Raw genomic sequence first — 17,318 nt, forward strand, 5'->3', positions numbered from 1 at the left:
GTATTGGTATTACACTATTACCTTACTTTAGAGTATTACTAAGTCAACTATATAAACTACTACAAAGCAAAGTACGTTTGAGAAATGCTGCCTGTCAACATGCAAATATTTTCTTTGTTCATATTTGTCTCCACAATCTTTACTTTCATCTTAACCTCCACAGCCATAAGCACAATTACTCCAAACCAAAACATAACTGATGGCCAAACCATTACTTCAGATGATGAAACCTTCAAAATGGGCTTTTTCAGTCCTTCTAATAGTTCAAGAAACCGGTATTTTGGTATATGGTACAACAAGATATCAGTCATGACGGTTGTATGGGTTGCCAATAGAGAAACTCCGATTCTTGACAATTCAGGTGTGTTGCTGCTTAATAACAAAGGAACTCTAATGCTCGTTAATCGTACTAATAGCATTATTTGGTCATCAAACTCGTCCATAACACGAGGAAATGATAAAGTAGCACAGCTTCTGGATACAGGAAATCTAGTGATCAGAAATACGAATGATATTGATAACGAAAATTACTTGTGGCAAAGTTTTGATTACATAGGTGATACATCCCTGCCAGGCATGAAGTTTGGGAAGGATTTTGTTAGAGGTATAGATAAGTATTTAACTTCATGGAAGAGTGTTGATGATCCATCTATAGGCGAGTATACAAATCGATTCGATTATAATGGTTACCCTCAAGTTTTTTTGAGAAAAGGTTCTGAAGTGAAGCATAGGTCCGGGCCTTGGAATGGGTTGAGGTTTAGTGGAATGCCAAATTTGAAACCGAATGATATTTATACATTCGGGTTTGAGTTTAATGAAAAGGAAATTTATTATAAATATGAGCTTTTTAATAAATCTGTTGTGTCTAGGATGATTTTAACTCCAGCTGGCTTGATACAACGGCTTATATGGGTTGAGCGGACTAAAGAATGGGTGGTTTATGTGACTGGGCAGATGGATGATTGTGACCGTTATGGATTATGTGGTCCGAATGGCATTTGTAACATTAATAATTCCCCTGCTTGTGGGTGTTGGAATGGGTTTGAGCCAAAGTTTTCAGAAGAGTGGGGAAGGGCAGATTGGTCAAACGGGTGCACGAGGAGAGTTGAGCTGAACTGTTCGCGCGGAGATGGATTTGTGAAGCATTCTAATGTGAAGTTGCCAGATACGCGAAAGACTTGGTTTAACGTGAGCATGAATCTTGAAGAATGCGAGAAAGAATGTCGGAAGAGCTGTAATTGTACAGCTTATGCAAATTTAGATGTTATGACTGGAACTGGATGCTTGATTTGGTCAGAGGATCTGGTTGATATCAGAACTTATGCTGAAAACGGGCAAGATATTTATGTACGAATGGCTGCTGCAGAGTTATGTAAGTCACAATTTCATCCTATCTCGTCAACATGGCAAAATGGGTGGGAGGCAGGTCAAAGCGGGTTTGAGTAAGATATATGTAATCTATTTACAGATAGTTACAATTGCAAATATGATAAGTAGAAACAAATCTACATTATCTCAACAAATATTTATCTCTTTCAATTAATGGTTTAGGATGTTTTACGCTTACAATATGTTTTGGGCTTCTTTTGACCCGTTTCATGTCAATCTATTTTCAACGTGCCCCCTTGCATCAATATGTAAAATTCCAAAATTGTTAACTTAGAAATATGCAACAGATAGAAATGCTAAAGCGAAGAGAAGAGTGAGGATCATAGTCATTCCTATAGTCGTGGGTGTGACTGTGCTGCTTGGTATATGCCTGTTTGTTTACATGAGGATGAAGAAGAAGAAGAAGAAGAAAGGTAAGGCCTCTGACTAGAGGTGGAAACATGGTCAGGTCAGGTAGTTAACGGGTCAAATAAGCAAGTCTTTTGGTTCAAGTAAAAATAAGCCAGGCCAGGGAAGAATTCTATACTAAGAGAGTGACAAATATAGTTGCAAAAACTAAAATTTTCAATAGTGGTCTACTTCTAAGTTCTAACTTGGAATGAAACAAAATGATTGAAGAGGTGATACATGTTTAGAAACTTCTGCCATATCCAAGACCCCTAACTTACTTACTAACCAATTGATGAGGACAAAATTGAAGAGTTAGTTGACAGGTTTAATAATGATGATGTCATCATTAGGAGGCAAGGAACTTTGATGACATCATCATTCCAAAAAGAGTCTAATTGATTTTGAGTTCAAAGTTGGACGAAATTCACATAATTGATGTAAAACAGGCTACCGGTCAATATTTGCTACAGACCCCTGCCCTTTTTTTAAACACATCTTCTAATTTGTGGGCTATATTCAGTAGTTTCATTATCCATTTTTAATTACTATCAAATAAAGAATGGTTAGCAGTTGTTTCCTAATCATCTTAGTCTCAAATCCGGAAAGCACTAAGGTCAGAATTTTACTTTTACAGGGTTAAGTCGTGTTGTTCGTATTGGCAATGCGAATGAGGGGGGAGACTGGGAGCTGCCATTGTTTGACTTCAACACATTAGCCAATGCAACAAACAACTTTTCACATAGCTGTAAGCTTGGAGAAGGTGGTTATGGGGCTGTCTACAAGGTAATACTACTCATAAAAACAGCTTCAATATATGCATCTATGTTTTAAGATCCAAATTATATAATCTCATATAGAATGACCATCTCTTATACGTGCATTTGTGCAAATGAATGTCATAGATATAACATAAGTTTTGTCAGATTGGTTTCAAGTTGAATGTAACTTAACCATATAACTTGCAGGGAATGTTGGAGGACGGGAAAGAAATAGCCGTGAAGAGACACTCAAGAGAATCAAATCAAGGACTAGATGAGTTCATGAATGAAGTTCAATGTATCGCTAAACTTCAGCACCGAAATCTTGTGAAGCTTTTAGGATGCTGCATTGAGGAAGGAGAAAGAATGTTAATCTACGAATACATGCCCAATCTAAGCTTGAATTATTTTATTTTTGGTGTGGATCTATGCAGATTTCCTGATTATATCTTATATGTTGTCTCATATTTTCCTAATAGTTTTAAAGTAACACACTGAACACTTACAACATAATCTGGCTGGTATATTGAGCAGATAAAGATGAAGGAAAAAGAAAGTCACTAGACTGGTCAAACCGTTACAGCATTATCATTGGAATTGCAAGGGGGCTTCTCTATCTCCATCAGGACTCCAGACTAAGAATCATTCATAGAGATCTAAAAGCTAGCAACATATTACTAGATAAAGATATGAATCCGAGAATATCAGATTTCGGTTTGGCAAGAAGCATGGAAGGAAGTATCACTAAGGGAAATACAAGAAGAGTAATGGGAACCTAGTAAGAATTTCTATCAAATGAACCTAACTATTTTAACCACAGAGCTTTTTTTAGAAGAAAATTGTAACAAAATTATCCCATTCATTCATTTCCTGTATATATATAGCGGCTACATGGCACCCGAGTATACAATTGATGGAATATACTCCATCAAATCTGATGTATTCAGCTTTGGAGTATTGGTGCTAGAGATAGTAAGTGGAAAGAAAAATCGAGGCTTCCATCATACTGATCACGATCTCAATCTTCTTGGACATGTAAGTTTCAAATGTAACACCTAATGCCACTTTTATATACAACACAAGTCTACTTCAAGATACTTGGAGTCAGTAAACATATCATTTATGTACTCCGTTCCATATACCGCTTTTATGTATTAACATGAACTCCATTGCTTAGGCCTGGAGGTTGTATCAGGAAGGGAAGCAATTGGAACTTATAGATGGCACTATCAAGGACTCCTATGTACAGTCGCAAGTGAATCGAGCAATTCATATTGGTTTACTATGTGTGCAAAAGTATCCTGAAGTCAGGCCAGACATGCCGATGGTGGTTCTTATGCTAGCTAGTGAAATTCCATTGCCGGAACCTGTAGAACCCGGTTTTTTCACAGAAAGGAAACCACATGAAGGAAAATCTCCATCCACTAATCAGAGCTCATACAACCACATAAGTATCACATATGTTCAACCTAGATAGTATTTGCCCTTTGTTTATATCTAAGTATTTGTATATAATGTTTATACAAACCATTTACATAATGCAAATGTTAGAAATTGCTGCCTACTTTATGTTGCATTTCTAGTACCATACATATCTTTGCATACGAATACTAACTAATAGTTTGGGCAGCGTAGAATATTGTAACAGATATTTATTTTTTATCACATTAGCAAGAACTTATTCACTCAATCAGTCATACTATATAGTCTTTTTGTACTTAAAAACAGTTTATTACAACTGTGTGTTGGAGAACTATCTCATTTATTCTAGGCCTTGTGAAAAAAAGGGTAAGTTGATAGGAACCCCTTAGTCCCATGTGCCTACTGCCTAAGGCACCAACATAACCCCTTATTCTAGACCTTGTGAGTGTTCTTATAATATGATATCTTTATTCTGCTTGAAATTTTCTCCATATAAAGGACCAAGTTGACTGGAATATTTGCTGATTTCCAAACAAACTAAAAAGATAATATATCCAAGAGAGTAACATAACCAAATGCTTAAAAGTTACATACAGCGTCAAGAGGAATTCCCTGAGTAGCGTCCAATCCTTTTCCTCAATGCCAAACTGCAAATTGTATATCATACATCGTAATTAGTATATTGCCATATATCTGGTTTCGCAGATGATAAATTAGTATAGCAGGCTTTAAAATGAATCCGACACCATCGTAATATGGTTTTTAAGTGCCAGTGATCCTGAACTACATATGATGGTTTAAAAAAACTAATTAAGGACGGGCTAGACTTGATCACTGAATCATTCAAAAACTGCTTGTAAGAAATTAACACCTTCATAAACACTAATTAATCCTCTTAATATAAAAGTCTTCATTTGTATATCTTAATAATACACTGCAGAATGTTTTTCAACTTCACGCAAAGGTTAATCCTCGTTTTAGGCAAAACGTTATTCAACGGCGTAGATGAACTTAACACCTAATCAATGGATTTGCTGCAGAACAGACTTGCACAGTTGCACAGCAATAATTTTTAGATAAATACTCCATTTATAGATAACTAGATTTTGTATCGGGAAAAATAACGACACGTAAAATGTCGTGGCAAATGTTAAAAAAAATAAAAGTATAAAAAGTAAGTAAAAAACGAAACTTTCTTGTGAAAAGTAAAAGAAATGAAAGCGATGTGACAAAAAGTAAAAGGACGAAAATTTTAGTAAATTTATGCGATAAAAAGTAATGAAATTGAAACTTTCATGACAAAAGTTAGAAGGATGAAAGTTTAAAAGCTAAATAAAAAAAAACTTTTGTGCCAAAAGTAAAAGAATTAAAGTTATGTAATAAAAAGTAAAAAAGTTAAAAGTTGTGTGACAGAAATGAAAGAGCCAAAAAGTTATTGGTTGAATGAAGTTTAAAGAACAAAGTTATGTGGTGAAAAGTAAGATAATGAAACTTTCGTGGCAAAAGTTTAAAAAAAAAAGGTAAAACAAAAAACTTTTGTGCGAAAAGTAAAAGAAACGAAAGTTATATGGCAAAAAGTATAAGGGTGAAAACTTAAAATGTAAAAGAATAGAACTTTTGTGACAAAAGTGAAAACGATGAAAGTTTAAAAATAAATAAAACAAAACTTTGGTGCAAAAAGTAAAAGAAGTAAAGTTATGTGACAAAAAGTAAAAAGGTTATTGCTTGACAAAAAGTTAAAAAAACAAAGTTATGTGGTGAAAGTAAGATAATGAAACTTTCTTGGCAAAAGTTAGAAAAATAAACGTACAAAAAGTAAATAAAACAAAACTTTCGTGCAAAAAGTAAAAGAAATGAAAGATATGTGGCAAAAAAATATAAGGGCGACAACTTTAGTAAATTTATGTAAGAAAAAGTAAATAGTAAAGATGGTTAGAGCTTTTGTAATATAGACCATTGTCGCAACAATTTTAACAAAAGGGGTTAATGTTGCAAAATATTTTAACGACAGGACCATTATTACAAGAGTTTTAACGAAAGAGGTTAATGTTGCCAGAAAATAGAAACATAAAATATTTGTGGCACGTCTTTTCGTACATTTAGTTTTCATATATATAGTAACTAGGTTTTTTACTCGCACGTTGTGCGGTTTAAAATTTTTGATATTGAGATTGATAACCAATAAAATTAGTTTAGTTAGCATAAATTTAATGTAATAGATAAATACATGTTAAAAAAAATACAATATGAAAATTATTAAAAGTACGTGATTTAGAGGTTTTTGTATTTATAATTTTTAAATATTATTAAGTAACAATTCATTTGTAATTATGGATATAAATATAAATAGTCTTCTATATGATTTTTGGTTAGTACGTGTTAATATAAGATTAGATAATTCTCTATTATTTATTTTTTAAAATATAGTTAAAATTAATTGTGATTAAAAATTTTGTTGCCAAATCTTTTAAGATCAATTTTATTTATTTATGTATTATAAATATTATTATAAAACATAGAGATGCCATATAATCTAAAATCTTACGTGGCAATGTTTGAACATAGTTTTAGTTTTGAGAACGCTTTTAAAAAGCTCGATTAATTACTGTTTTAATAATTATATAGATATAGTTTTAGTCTCCTAGTAATGCTTCGTACCAACAACCCAGATTGTTGGGTCACCTCTATATATGTAGTTGGGCTATTGGCACCTTGGGTATATATTTTAACATTGATCTAATTCACTTTTAATTTTAAAAAAAATAAGTAATTAGTCAGCTGTTGACCAATTTCCTTTCAAGCATCCTATTCTTGATTTTACTAGCTATACATATTGTGCGTGAATCATATCGACTTTCACAATGTCCGTACAGTGGATGTCGAAGGCTCTGTGCCATTAGTACAAAGTAGGCTATCTAAGCATGTAAAAGATCACATACATCATCCGACAGTCCGACACCTATAGTTTATATATAGAATAAAAAGTAACAAAATAAATCCGAAAATGCAGACAATGACATTTTATATACTCAATCATACCTCTATGCGGATAAGGTCCGGGATTTCTAAAAGAACAATGACATTAATTTATGGAAAAATAAAATAATCAACAAAAAGTTGAATATTTGATGATTGAATATATCTTTTGAACAAAACAAATCATTGTCGCCATTGACAATGACAGCTGCGTTTGTTTTGAACAAATCCTGGGCTGCGATTTGTAAACATAAATGTGTAATATACACTGGGCCTTTTAATTGGGCTGTAACTTTTTAACCATGTCTATACATATTTGGATACAAATGGGCTTTCTTGGAACTTGGGCCTTGACCCTTGTGCAGTTAATTTTTGACGAAATTCAAATACAGTTCTACTGACTTTGCTATGAAAACAGGATGGTTGGATCAGTGATAAACACCTTTGTCTCTGGAGACAGAGGTCATGGGTTCGATCCTTATCCCATGCAAAGGTTGTAGGGCCTTTTCTATCATTTAGGTAAAAACTGAAATTGACTTTGCTATGAGTGGAAAAAAAATACGAGTAGTTACATACGAGTACATTCTTAGACTTTCATAAGCACATGGTTGAAATTGCCACCCCTAAAAAACATAGTGGAGGACTTACTTAGAAAACGGGGTTTGCATATATACTTGCACTTGCACACTTGCATATATACCATGTGGAGGTGTAAGACAAATTGACAATGGTAATCTTTTATATTAAAAAAGATTATACGAATTAATACACGTACGTTACGTACATATATAGTACATAGCTTCTATAAAGTGAGTGGACACCCTCACACCCTTTTGTTAGGACCTTCTAATAGGTATTATAGATGAGTTGGATTGTTTGCAAATTAAGTTTGATCCATACACGATTTCGGACGTTAACTTGTTTATTTGAAGGCCTATTTTATATACGTGCGTGACTTATGTGAGTTTTGTTTATAAGTTGGTCCATTAATAAGTTTGTCAGCTTTACGGGGTGAGGCCTTAGGAATAAACAAGTTAAAGGTAAATTTTGTTCACAAATCGATCTTCCCATCTAAGAGACTTATATTTTGATCTATTGTGCTATACCACAAAGAACTAAAGAGACTATGTCCAAATTGGCAAATTCCCAATTAATCACGAGATGCCCTTATAATTAAGTTTCTGGAGTAGGTGTTGATCGACGACCAACTATTATGTATTCATCATTGGTAGACGTAGTCCTTTTTCACAATATAGCAATTAATTTCATGAGACCAGATGACTACATAATTTGAACTTTCTTATTCGTGCTTATAAAAAGGCTTTAATAAGAATAATCTATACTTCTATATTTATATCTATATCTATCTATATTTATATCTATATCTATACTATTTATATCTATACGATATTATAAAAGCATTTATATCTATACGATATTATAAAAGCAGATTCCTCCTGTGAGTTTCAACATTTACTTTCTCAAAATGTCCTTTCTATCAATTTTATATTACCAAAGACCCTTTCTCTCTCCTCAAATCTCAACCAATCATTTTTTTTCTCTCTCCTCCATAAATCATTTATTCCTCCAATTCGTTCAAAATCTTTTAAATCTGATAGCGGAACTCGTTCGGTTAAATATCACACTTATGACCTATCATCCACCATCTCACCGCCGCAACACGCGGCTACTTACTACCGTAAGAATAATAAGCCAAATCTTGATTGCTTATAAAAAGTCTTACAAAGGCTGGCGGATCTTTTGATTTTGTTATTTGCCCATTGATCCTCTGATTGTTATTGGGGTTGACCCAATCACATGTGCTTTTCCTTTCTTTTCTTTTTTTCTACTTTTTTTTAAACAATTTAACTGCTTGTTGATTAGTATATTAATTTAATGATTCAAAATATCACTTTTAAACATGTTAACATATAGTTAAAACTTAAAACTACTAATACTAATTAATAGTAATGTCTAAATAACTTCACAAAGTTTAGAAAACTATATCTATTATATACTTGACAACCGAACAGGGGCGGTACTAGGGGGAGGGGTCCAATGCCCCCCTCCAAATTTAAATTTTGTCATGTTTTTTTTAAATTTTTCATAAATTTTAAAAAAATTTATATAGGTTTTTAACATTTTGCCTCCTTTTAGATTTTTTTTTCATAAGTTTTCTAAATTTGTCCCCTTTGAAATTTTTTTCTAATACCGCCTCTACAACCGAACCGAATGAACCGTTTAATAACTAAAAGTCATGGGTGGACCTCCATGGCATATTGACATGACTGAAATTCGTGGCAATGTCAAATATATAATCTCCAAGATCCGTTTTATATAGTATTCAACTAGGGCCCATCATCTGTAGATGAAAATGAACCATTGGCCTCATCTCATGAGCGTTGACAACAAGGATTTATGAGATTTTGGGACTCAACGGAATCCAATTTTTCTATACCTTTAAGCCACGGATAAATTTGTGAGATTTTGGGACTTAAACGAATCTACTTTTTCTAAACATTTATGCCACGTAAGTAGGCTAAAAAAGGAAGTTGAGTACATAGTTATAATCAAGTTAAGCCGGCTCGAGAGCTAGAGAAATAATTAGGGGCCCGAAAATCACCAGGATCTAAAAATAACATTAAGAAAATTTTGTATTTTTTTAAATAATTGGAATTAAATACGATAAAGTTACACGAACGATTGAAAATTGGGCCCCCGGCCCCTTCAGACTCCTTAACTGATCCGCCCTTGCTTTCGAGTACGAGTACTATATATATACTCACCCTGTGAAACTGGCAAATTTATTGAGCATCACATTTTTATGGTGTTTATAGATACTTCATTACCCTGGTATAAAATCGAATTCATTCAAATTCGAAAGTGGCAATTAAATCATTGAGACCGAGATCGGCTCAACCTTTGAGTTTAAAGTTAAGCTTGAGTTTAAAAATTATATTGATTTGAGGCTCCGTTCGTGCCAAAAGCCAAATGTACATATAACCCCTTATAAAGCATATTGACTTTTCTTATTTTAAAAAATTCAACATTTTTTTATACTCAAAATACCCTTATTTCTTAATCTTAATTCCCTATACACCTAATCTATACTTTTATATTATTTGATAAATAAGACAACCCGCTCTTTAAAAGTTATGAATGAATTATCTAAAATAATGTTCAATTAAATTACAATATCAGTCATTTATCTAAAATATCTCCATTTACCTTTTACATCAATTATCTAAATCACTCGACGCTGTTTCCACCACCACCAACAATCGACCACACCACCACACCGTTGCCACCACAACTACCGTTACATTGCGCGAGTACCGTGTTAGTTGAAAAAAATGGCTACATTCGTTATCAGAGAGTCTCCAGACGAAAAAAAATTTATTCAATAATTGGAACCAATCATACCCATATAATATCATGGAAGACCAAGTATTCCTAATTATAATAACACATCCGGCGGATATAAAATTCGATATTAACTATCACAAACATCAAATCTTGGTATCTTACGTCAAATTTAAGCCGATACAAGCAAAGGAAGAGATGTATGTCATTATGAAACTATTATCATAAATGCGGTCGTAAAATCATACTCACAAATGTAGTGCCGGTCAATGTAGGTCATGTGCATGAATACCAATGGATTTCTATTTGAAAAATAAAGTGTACGTTTCACATTATGCCACGATACTCATTATCTGTCGATTAAAGTCCTTACAAAAGATGTTGGAAACATCACTAGAAATTTTGGATGAAAAATATGCTACTGTTAAAATGTAATAATACGCTGAGATCAATATATATATATATTTTTTTAATTTGTGATGATTTTCATATTTTATGCTACTATATACTTGGATGAGTTGGATGTGAAAAGTCAAATGACGGAACTCTGAAAAGTCAAAGTATTTGATAAAGCTAGTGTGGTGGAAACTTATTTGAAACATTCAATATCATAAGCAAGCATTGACATTAATACAAGCTTTGTAGCTTTTTAAATTTCATGTTCACATTTGTGAACTTAACAAAATCTAGTTTTAGGCCTTAATTAAACGCGTGAATGGAAAACAATGCAATGTGGCTTTACAATCATCACTTTTGTCACCACCACAAATAAAAGTTATTTAGGAGATTAAACAATTATATGTTTTGGTGGAACCCATAATCTTGTTTTTGGTCGACTATTACCTTTTGACCATATCATTATAGAGATCGAAGTCTTTAGTTGAACATAGATAATGTCATTCGTGTTATGATATATTTATCATCCTTCTTCACATTAATTGCTAATTAAGCATATGTACACAAATATGTAGAAGTAGCAAAACAGAAAGGCCGGTCGATAGAAGGCAAGTCACATACAAGTGACATCTTTTATTACGTTTACGTTTACTATTTTAGGGTCAATAATTTTGCGCTTATTAGAAAAATTGCCTTTATTTTTAACACTATATTATAGTGAACTCATGGAATTGGAAAGTACCTTTTAATTTTTCAAAGCAATTAAAAATCAAGATGGGATGAAACTTGGTGAGTTGGTCGTTAGTATTTACCTATTATACTAAGAAGTAAATACTACTAATAAGCAAGAGAAGTAGAGACATAGAAAAGAGTTAAAAATATCTAATGGTTAAAAGACAAATTTTGAATTATAATTTTAATTGATTTTTAAATATATACAATTATAGGTACATCAGTAGCTGCAGTAGTAGCATACTCTAGTGGTCAAGTCCTTAAGATGTCAAGTCGATAATTGTATATAGATATGGGATTCATTGGATTTGGATGGGTTTTATGAAACTAGAACTAGATACTATTTAGTAGTTAGTTAGTATTATTGGTAACCATAACATATTTATAAATTATAATAATTAGAAAATCTAGAGAATTTATTCGGGCTGTTCGGGTTAACCTGAAATAAAACTTTTTCACCCACAACCCAAACCAATTAAATTTATATGGATATGGTTATCCGAATAACTAACCCGAAACCTGAATAACTCAACCCATTTAACCCAAATCCATTTAGATCGGGTCGGGTTAATTGGGTTTGGGTTTTTTCAACACCCCTACACTATATAACATGTGTTTTGTATGTTTAAAAAATTCATTTTTAAAAGATTATCATTAACCTTAACTCAATTGTTTTGGTACTACTAATAAATCATACAATGACATAAAAGTATAAAATAATGGAAAACGATAAATTCTACTAACCAAATAGCCTAATAATCCTCCTAATACATTAAGAATGTGACATGTGGTATCCACTAAGTCTCTTTCCTAATCTTGCCCCTTGATTTTTCAACATGTCACCATCTCATAGTTAGAAGGATTATTAGGCTATTTAGTTAGGAGGATTAATCATTTTCATAAAATTATACGCTATATCAGCTTTAAGAGAAGATGTGCATTCAAATACTCGTATATTTTTGCATCACATTAGTCACAAAGCACAAAACAACCATAATGATAAAATTAATAATCACATACTAATAGCATACACATTTGATTATTTAGAATTTATAAACATATAATAATTCAAAAAGGGTTGACCACCACCTAGGTTGCCGTTTGGTAAGGTGTCGTAATATCATGAGATTGAAGATTCAAAACCTCATTAGGTAAAATTTTTTGGAGAGATAAAAAAAAGTTAAAAAATCCGTCTTGGTATTCAGGTCCTAAATATGCAATATGTGGACTTACTCAATTTCATTTTAAGATAGTTTTTAATATATTAGAAGTAATAACATGGTATCCACAATCCACTCGTTATGGTACATACCATTGATAGGATGTATAATGTCAATATTACGGAAATTAGTATAACAAATAGCTATCAAACACAATTAGAAATTTTGTATTGTGGTATACACATATGATTTTTGTTATTTATACACATTTTCTTTTTTAAACAACATTTTAATCTACTCCTACTCCTAAATTACACGCATGTCTGAGATGAAATTCAAGACTCTCGAAAAAACCTTATTAATCCACTTCCACAAATGTAGGTTGTGAGACTCGAACCCAGGTGGATCCCCAAGTCAAAGACCTTACCAATAGGCTACCAATCCCATTGACATATTATAAGTTGCTAGAATAAAAGGATTGAAATATTTAAAAATATGGAAGTAAGTTGTGGTAAATTAAGGTATTGAAACTTGGCAAAATTGTGGAACTAAGTTTGCTGACAAGTATGCTGGGAGTAAGTTTGCCGATAAATATCATAGAAGGCGGGTTGATGACGAAAAGGGCAATAAACGTTTGTCATGTCCCAGATCACGTAAGATAGACATTAATTTAGGTTCATACAAATGTAAGTTAGCCACTGACTTTGTACTATCTCTGTACTCCATATAAAAATCATCAGAAATATTTGCAATAAACAAGGGGTATTTATGGGACATACCCATTTTACTAAGTCAACTATATAAACTACAAAGCAAAATATTTGTGAAAATGCTATTCATTAGCTGCCTTTCAATATGCAAATTCTTTCCTTGTTCATATCTGCCTACACAATCTTTACATTCATCTTGTCCTCAATTGCCATAAGCACAATTACTCCAAACCAAAGCATAAGTGATGGCCAAACCATTACTTCAGATGATGAAGCCTTTAAAATGGGCTTTTTCAGCCCCTCGACTAGCTCAAGAAACCGGCATTTTGGTATTTGGTACAACAAAATATCAGTCATGACGGTTGTATGGGTCGCCAATAGAGAAACCCCGATACTTGATAATTCAGGTGTGTTGCTACTTAATGACAAAGGAACTCTAGTGCTTACAAATCATACTAATAGAATTATTTGGTCATCAAACTCGTCTATAACACGAGGAAATGATCAAGTAGCACAGCTTCTAGATACAGGGAATCTAGTGATTAGAGATAAGAATGATGTAGATACCGAAAATTATTTATGGCAAAGTTTTGATCACCCTGGTGATACATTTTTACCAAGCATGAAGTTTGGGAAGGATTTTGTTAGAGGTGTAGATAAGTATTTAACTTCATGGAAAAGTTTTGATGATCCTTCTATAGGCGAGTATACAAATCGATTTGATCCTAATGGTTACCCGCAAATTCTTATGAGAAAAGGTTCTGAAGTGAGGTATAATTCTGGGCCTTGGAATGGGAAGAGGTTTAGTGGTATGCCAAATTTAAAACCGAATGATATTTATACATTCGGGTTTGAGTTTGATGACAAGGAACTTTATTATAAATATGAGCTTGTTAATAAATCTGTTGTGTCTAGGATGATTCTAAGTCCAACTGGCATGATACAACGGTTTATTTGGGTTGAGCGGACTAAAGAATGGGTGCTTTATGTGACTGGGCAGATGGATAACTGTGACCGGTATGGATTATGTGGTCCATATGGTATTTGTAACATTAATGATTCCCCTGCTTGTGGGTGTTTAAGAGGGTTTGAGCCTCAATTTCCAGAAGAGTGGACAAGGGCGGATTGGTCAAACGGGTGTGTGAGGAAAGTTGAGTTGGACTGTGCTGGCGATGGGTTCGTGAAGCATTCTAATGTGAAGTTGCCGGATACGAGAAAGACATGGTTTAACGAGACTATGAATCTCGAAGAATGTGAGATAGTATGTATGAGAAACTGTAATTGTACAGCTTATGCAAATATAGATGTGAGGACTGGAACTGGATGCTTAAATTGGTTAGGTGATCTGGTTGATGTCAGAATCTATGCTGAAGGGCAAGATATTTATATAAGAATGGCTGCCTCAGAATTACGTAAGATCACAACTTCATCCTATCTCAATAAAAATGGTAAAATGGGCGGGTGGGCGGGTCAGGTAACGGGTCAATGTGTGTTTGAGTAAAAAATGGGAAATAAGTTAACAAATACCCAGTAGCAAGTATTTCAAATTTGATATAGAAAATTTACATTATTTCGATAAATATTTTTTGTTTTGAATAACTTAAATACATTCTGGGCTACTTTTACCCATCACCAATGTTCTGTTAAGCTAGTTGCAATGTACCCTTCTTGACTCATCAAAGATGAATCATAGCCCAGATTGACACATTCATAAAAAAATGGGTCGATATTGCAATATGTACTTCATTTAGTATCAGATATGTGATATGATGCAAATATATGATAATCCAAATTTAGTCAACTCATTAGTCAACTTTAATTTATGCAACAGACAGGAAAGCTAAAGCAAAGAGAAGAGTGAGAATCATAGTTATTCCTATATCTGTGGGCGTAACTGTGCTACTCTTCATATGCCTGTTTGTTTACCGGAGGAGGAAGCATAAGAAGAAAGGTAATGCTTTTGATTGGAGGTGGAACTATAGGCGGGTCAGGCGGGTGGGTAATGGGTCAAAACAGATAGTTTTTTGTACACGAAAAAGTTGGCCAGGATTGATAAACCAAACCCAGATCGACCATTCATATGGCAAATAGATAAAACTGTGACATCTATCTTTGCCCCACCCTACCCGAGACCCATAATCTTTCTATACAGCTAACACCCATGCAAGTACTAAGGTCCTCAATTTTGTCTTTACAGGCTTCAACAATGTTATTCGTGATAGCAACTTTGGCATTGAGAATGACAAGGAAGATTGGGAATTGCCATTGTTTGAGTTCAACACAATAGCCAATGCAACTAACAACTTTTCAGATGATTGTAAGCTCGGCGAAGGTGGTTATGGGCCCGTCTACAGGGTAAAACTACACGTCTATCTTTTTATAATCCTACTACTACAAATTCATCTAGAATTACCATCTCTTGTTTGTGATGTTCTGCAAATGAATATCATGGACACAAGTTTCTTTATAATTGGATTGGTTCCAAGTTATATGCATCTTTAACCAAATAATTTGCAGGGAATGTTAGAGGAAGGGAAAGAAATAGCCGTGAAGCGGCACTCTAAAAAATCAAAACAAGGACTAGACGAGTTCCAAAATGAGGTTCAATGTATTGCTAAACTACAGCACCGAAACCTTGTGAAGCTTTTAGGATGTTGCATCGAAGAAGGGGAAAGAATGTTGATATATGAATACATGCCCAACAAAAGCTTGAATTCTTTCATATTTGGTGTGTTTCTTTTGAACCCTCATAACCAAGCTTCACATTGTGTCCTTGATTCTTTATTCTTTTTTTGTTTTAATGTCACATAAGTTGAAATTTGAATGTAACGTACTTATCATATAATGTGTTTGGTATGCTGAACAGATGAAGGAAAACGGAAGTCACTAGACTGGTCAAAGCGGTACAGTATTATCATTGGGATTGCAAGGGGGCTTCTCTATCTCCATCAAGACTCCAGACTTAGAATCATTCATAGAGATTTAAAAGCTAGCAACATATTACTAGATAAAGATATGAATCCGAGAATATCAGATTTCGGTTTGGCAAGAAGTATGGAAGGAAGTATCACTAAGGCCAATACAAGAAGAGTAATGGGAACTTAGTAAGAATTTCTATAAACATTAATCCTTAATCATCATATATAACTTCAAATAAACCTATTTATTGAACCAGAGAGCTTTGGCCTAATGGTTATCAATGACAGACGTGTGTATAATTGTCTTCCTTAGAAGAAAAATCTAACTGATTTATCCATTCATTTCCTGTATGTAGCGGCTACATGGCACCCGAGTATACAATTGATGGAATATACTCCACCAAATCTGATGTCTTTAGCTTTGGTGTATTAGTACTAGAGATAATAAGTGGAAAGAAAAACCGAGGATTTCGTCATGCCAATCACGATCTCAATCTTCTTGGACATGTAAGTTTCAAATGTTAAATACTTTCAACTCCTTTTACTTACAAGTTACAATACACTCAAGATACTTAGTAGTTAGACGTGTCATTTATGTCTCTCTTCCATAATTGTATCTATCTACTCATTGGTCAGGCTTGGAGGCTGTATAAGCAGGGGAAGCAATTGGAACTTATAGACGGCATTCTTAAAGGTTCCTATGTGCAGTCTCAAGTAAACCGAGCAATTCATATTGGTTTATTGTGTGTGCAAAAGTATCCCGAAGACAGGCCAGACATGCCCATGGTGGTTCTTATGCTAGGAAGTGAAATTCCATTGCCGGAACCTATACAACCGGGTTTTTATACCGAAAGGAGGAGACCACAAGACGCAGAATCTTCATCCAGTAACCCTGAATGGAGTTCATCAAACCACTTAAGTGTCACATATCTTGAACCCAGATAGTGTATGCCCCTTCTTTTTGTGTTTATATATACATTTTCTATATATAACTTTTACACAAACAGGTTCCAAGATTAAACATGTGAACGACATTTTCTAAATTGTAAAGCATAGTTTAAACTTCACAGAGGATGAGTGTTTATGATCCTTCTGTTCATTCAA

General features: G+C 33.6%; 2 protein-coding genes across 2 annotated transcripts; both read left to right on the plus strand.

The window, feature by feature from the left end:
* Nucleotides 1-561: 561 nt before the first annotated feature.
* Nucleotides 562-4,159, plus strand: LOC122592309 (G-type lectin S-receptor-like serine/threonine-protein kinase At4g27290). Its single transcript, XM_043764512.1, has 6 exons — nucleotides 562-1,426; nucleotides 2,459-2,562; nucleotides 2,745-2,955; nucleotides 3,078-3,315; nucleotides 3,422-3,572; nucleotides 3,715-4,159. The coding sequence occupies exons 1-6, from the start codon at nucleotides 577-579 to the stop codon at nucleotides 4,012-4,014; spliced, it is 1,854 nt and encodes a 617-aa protein (XP_043620447.1). The 5' UTR covers nucleotides 562-576; the 3' UTR covers nucleotides 4,015-4,159.
* A 9,280-nt stretch (nucleotides 4,160-13,439) lies between these two features.
* LOC122592307 (G-type lectin S-receptor-like serine/threonine-protein kinase At4g27290) lies at nucleotides 13,440-17,235 on the plus strand. Its single transcript, XM_043764510.1, has 7 exons — nucleotides 13,440-14,708; nucleotides 15,128-15,247; nucleotides 15,494-15,651; nucleotides 15,814-16,024; nucleotides 16,163-16,400; nucleotides 16,571-16,721; nucleotides 16,851-17,235. The coding sequence occupies exons 1-7, from the start codon at nucleotides 13,442-13,444 to the stop codon at nucleotides 17,157-17,159; spliced, it is 2,454 nt and encodes an 817-aa protein (XP_043620445.1). The 5' UTR covers nucleotides 13,440-13,441; the 3' UTR covers nucleotides 17,160-17,235.
* The last annotated feature ends 83 nt before the right edge of the window (nucleotides 17,236-17,318 follow it).

This window comes from Erigeron canadensis, chromosome 3, assembly GCF_010389155.1.
Source record: "Erigeron canadensis isolate Cc75 chromosome 3, C_canadensis_v1, whole genome shotgun sequence".
Taxonomy (NCBI): domain Eukaryota; kingdom Viridiplantae; phylum Streptophyta; class Magnoliopsida; order Asterales; family Asteraceae; genus Erigeron; species Erigeron canadensis.

What these genes read in the sequence shown, in the direction of transcription:
- LOC122592309 (XM_043764512.1), top strand. Translation starts at nt 577, where the DNA reads ATGAAGTTTGGGAAGGATTTTGTTAGAGGTATAGATAAGTATTTAACT. An exon ending in GCAAAATGGGTGGGAGGCAG is followed by an intron (nt 1,427 to 2,458) that starts GTCAAAGCGGGT and finishes ATGAGGGGGGAG; the next exon opens with ACTGGGAGCTGCCATTGTTT. An exon ending in ATCTCAATCTTCTTGGACAT is followed by an intron (nt 3,573 to 3,714) that starts GTAAGTTTCAAA and finishes TCCATTGCTTAG; the next exon opens with GCCTGGAGGTTGTATCAGGA.
- LOC122592307 (XM_043764510.1), top strand. Translation starts at nt 13,442, where the DNA reads ATGCAAATTCTTTCCTTGTTCATATCTGCCTACACAATCTTTACATTC. An exon ending in GTTATGGGCCCGTCTACAGG is followed by an intron (nt 15,652 to 15,813) that starts GTAAAACTACAC and finishes AATAATTTGCAG; the next exon opens with GGAATGTTAGAGGAAGGGAA. An exon ending in CTTGAATTCTTTCATATTTG is followed by an intron (nt 16,025 to 16,162) that starts GTGTGTTTCTTT and finishes TATGCTGAACAG; the next exon opens with ATGAAGGAAAACGGAAGTCA.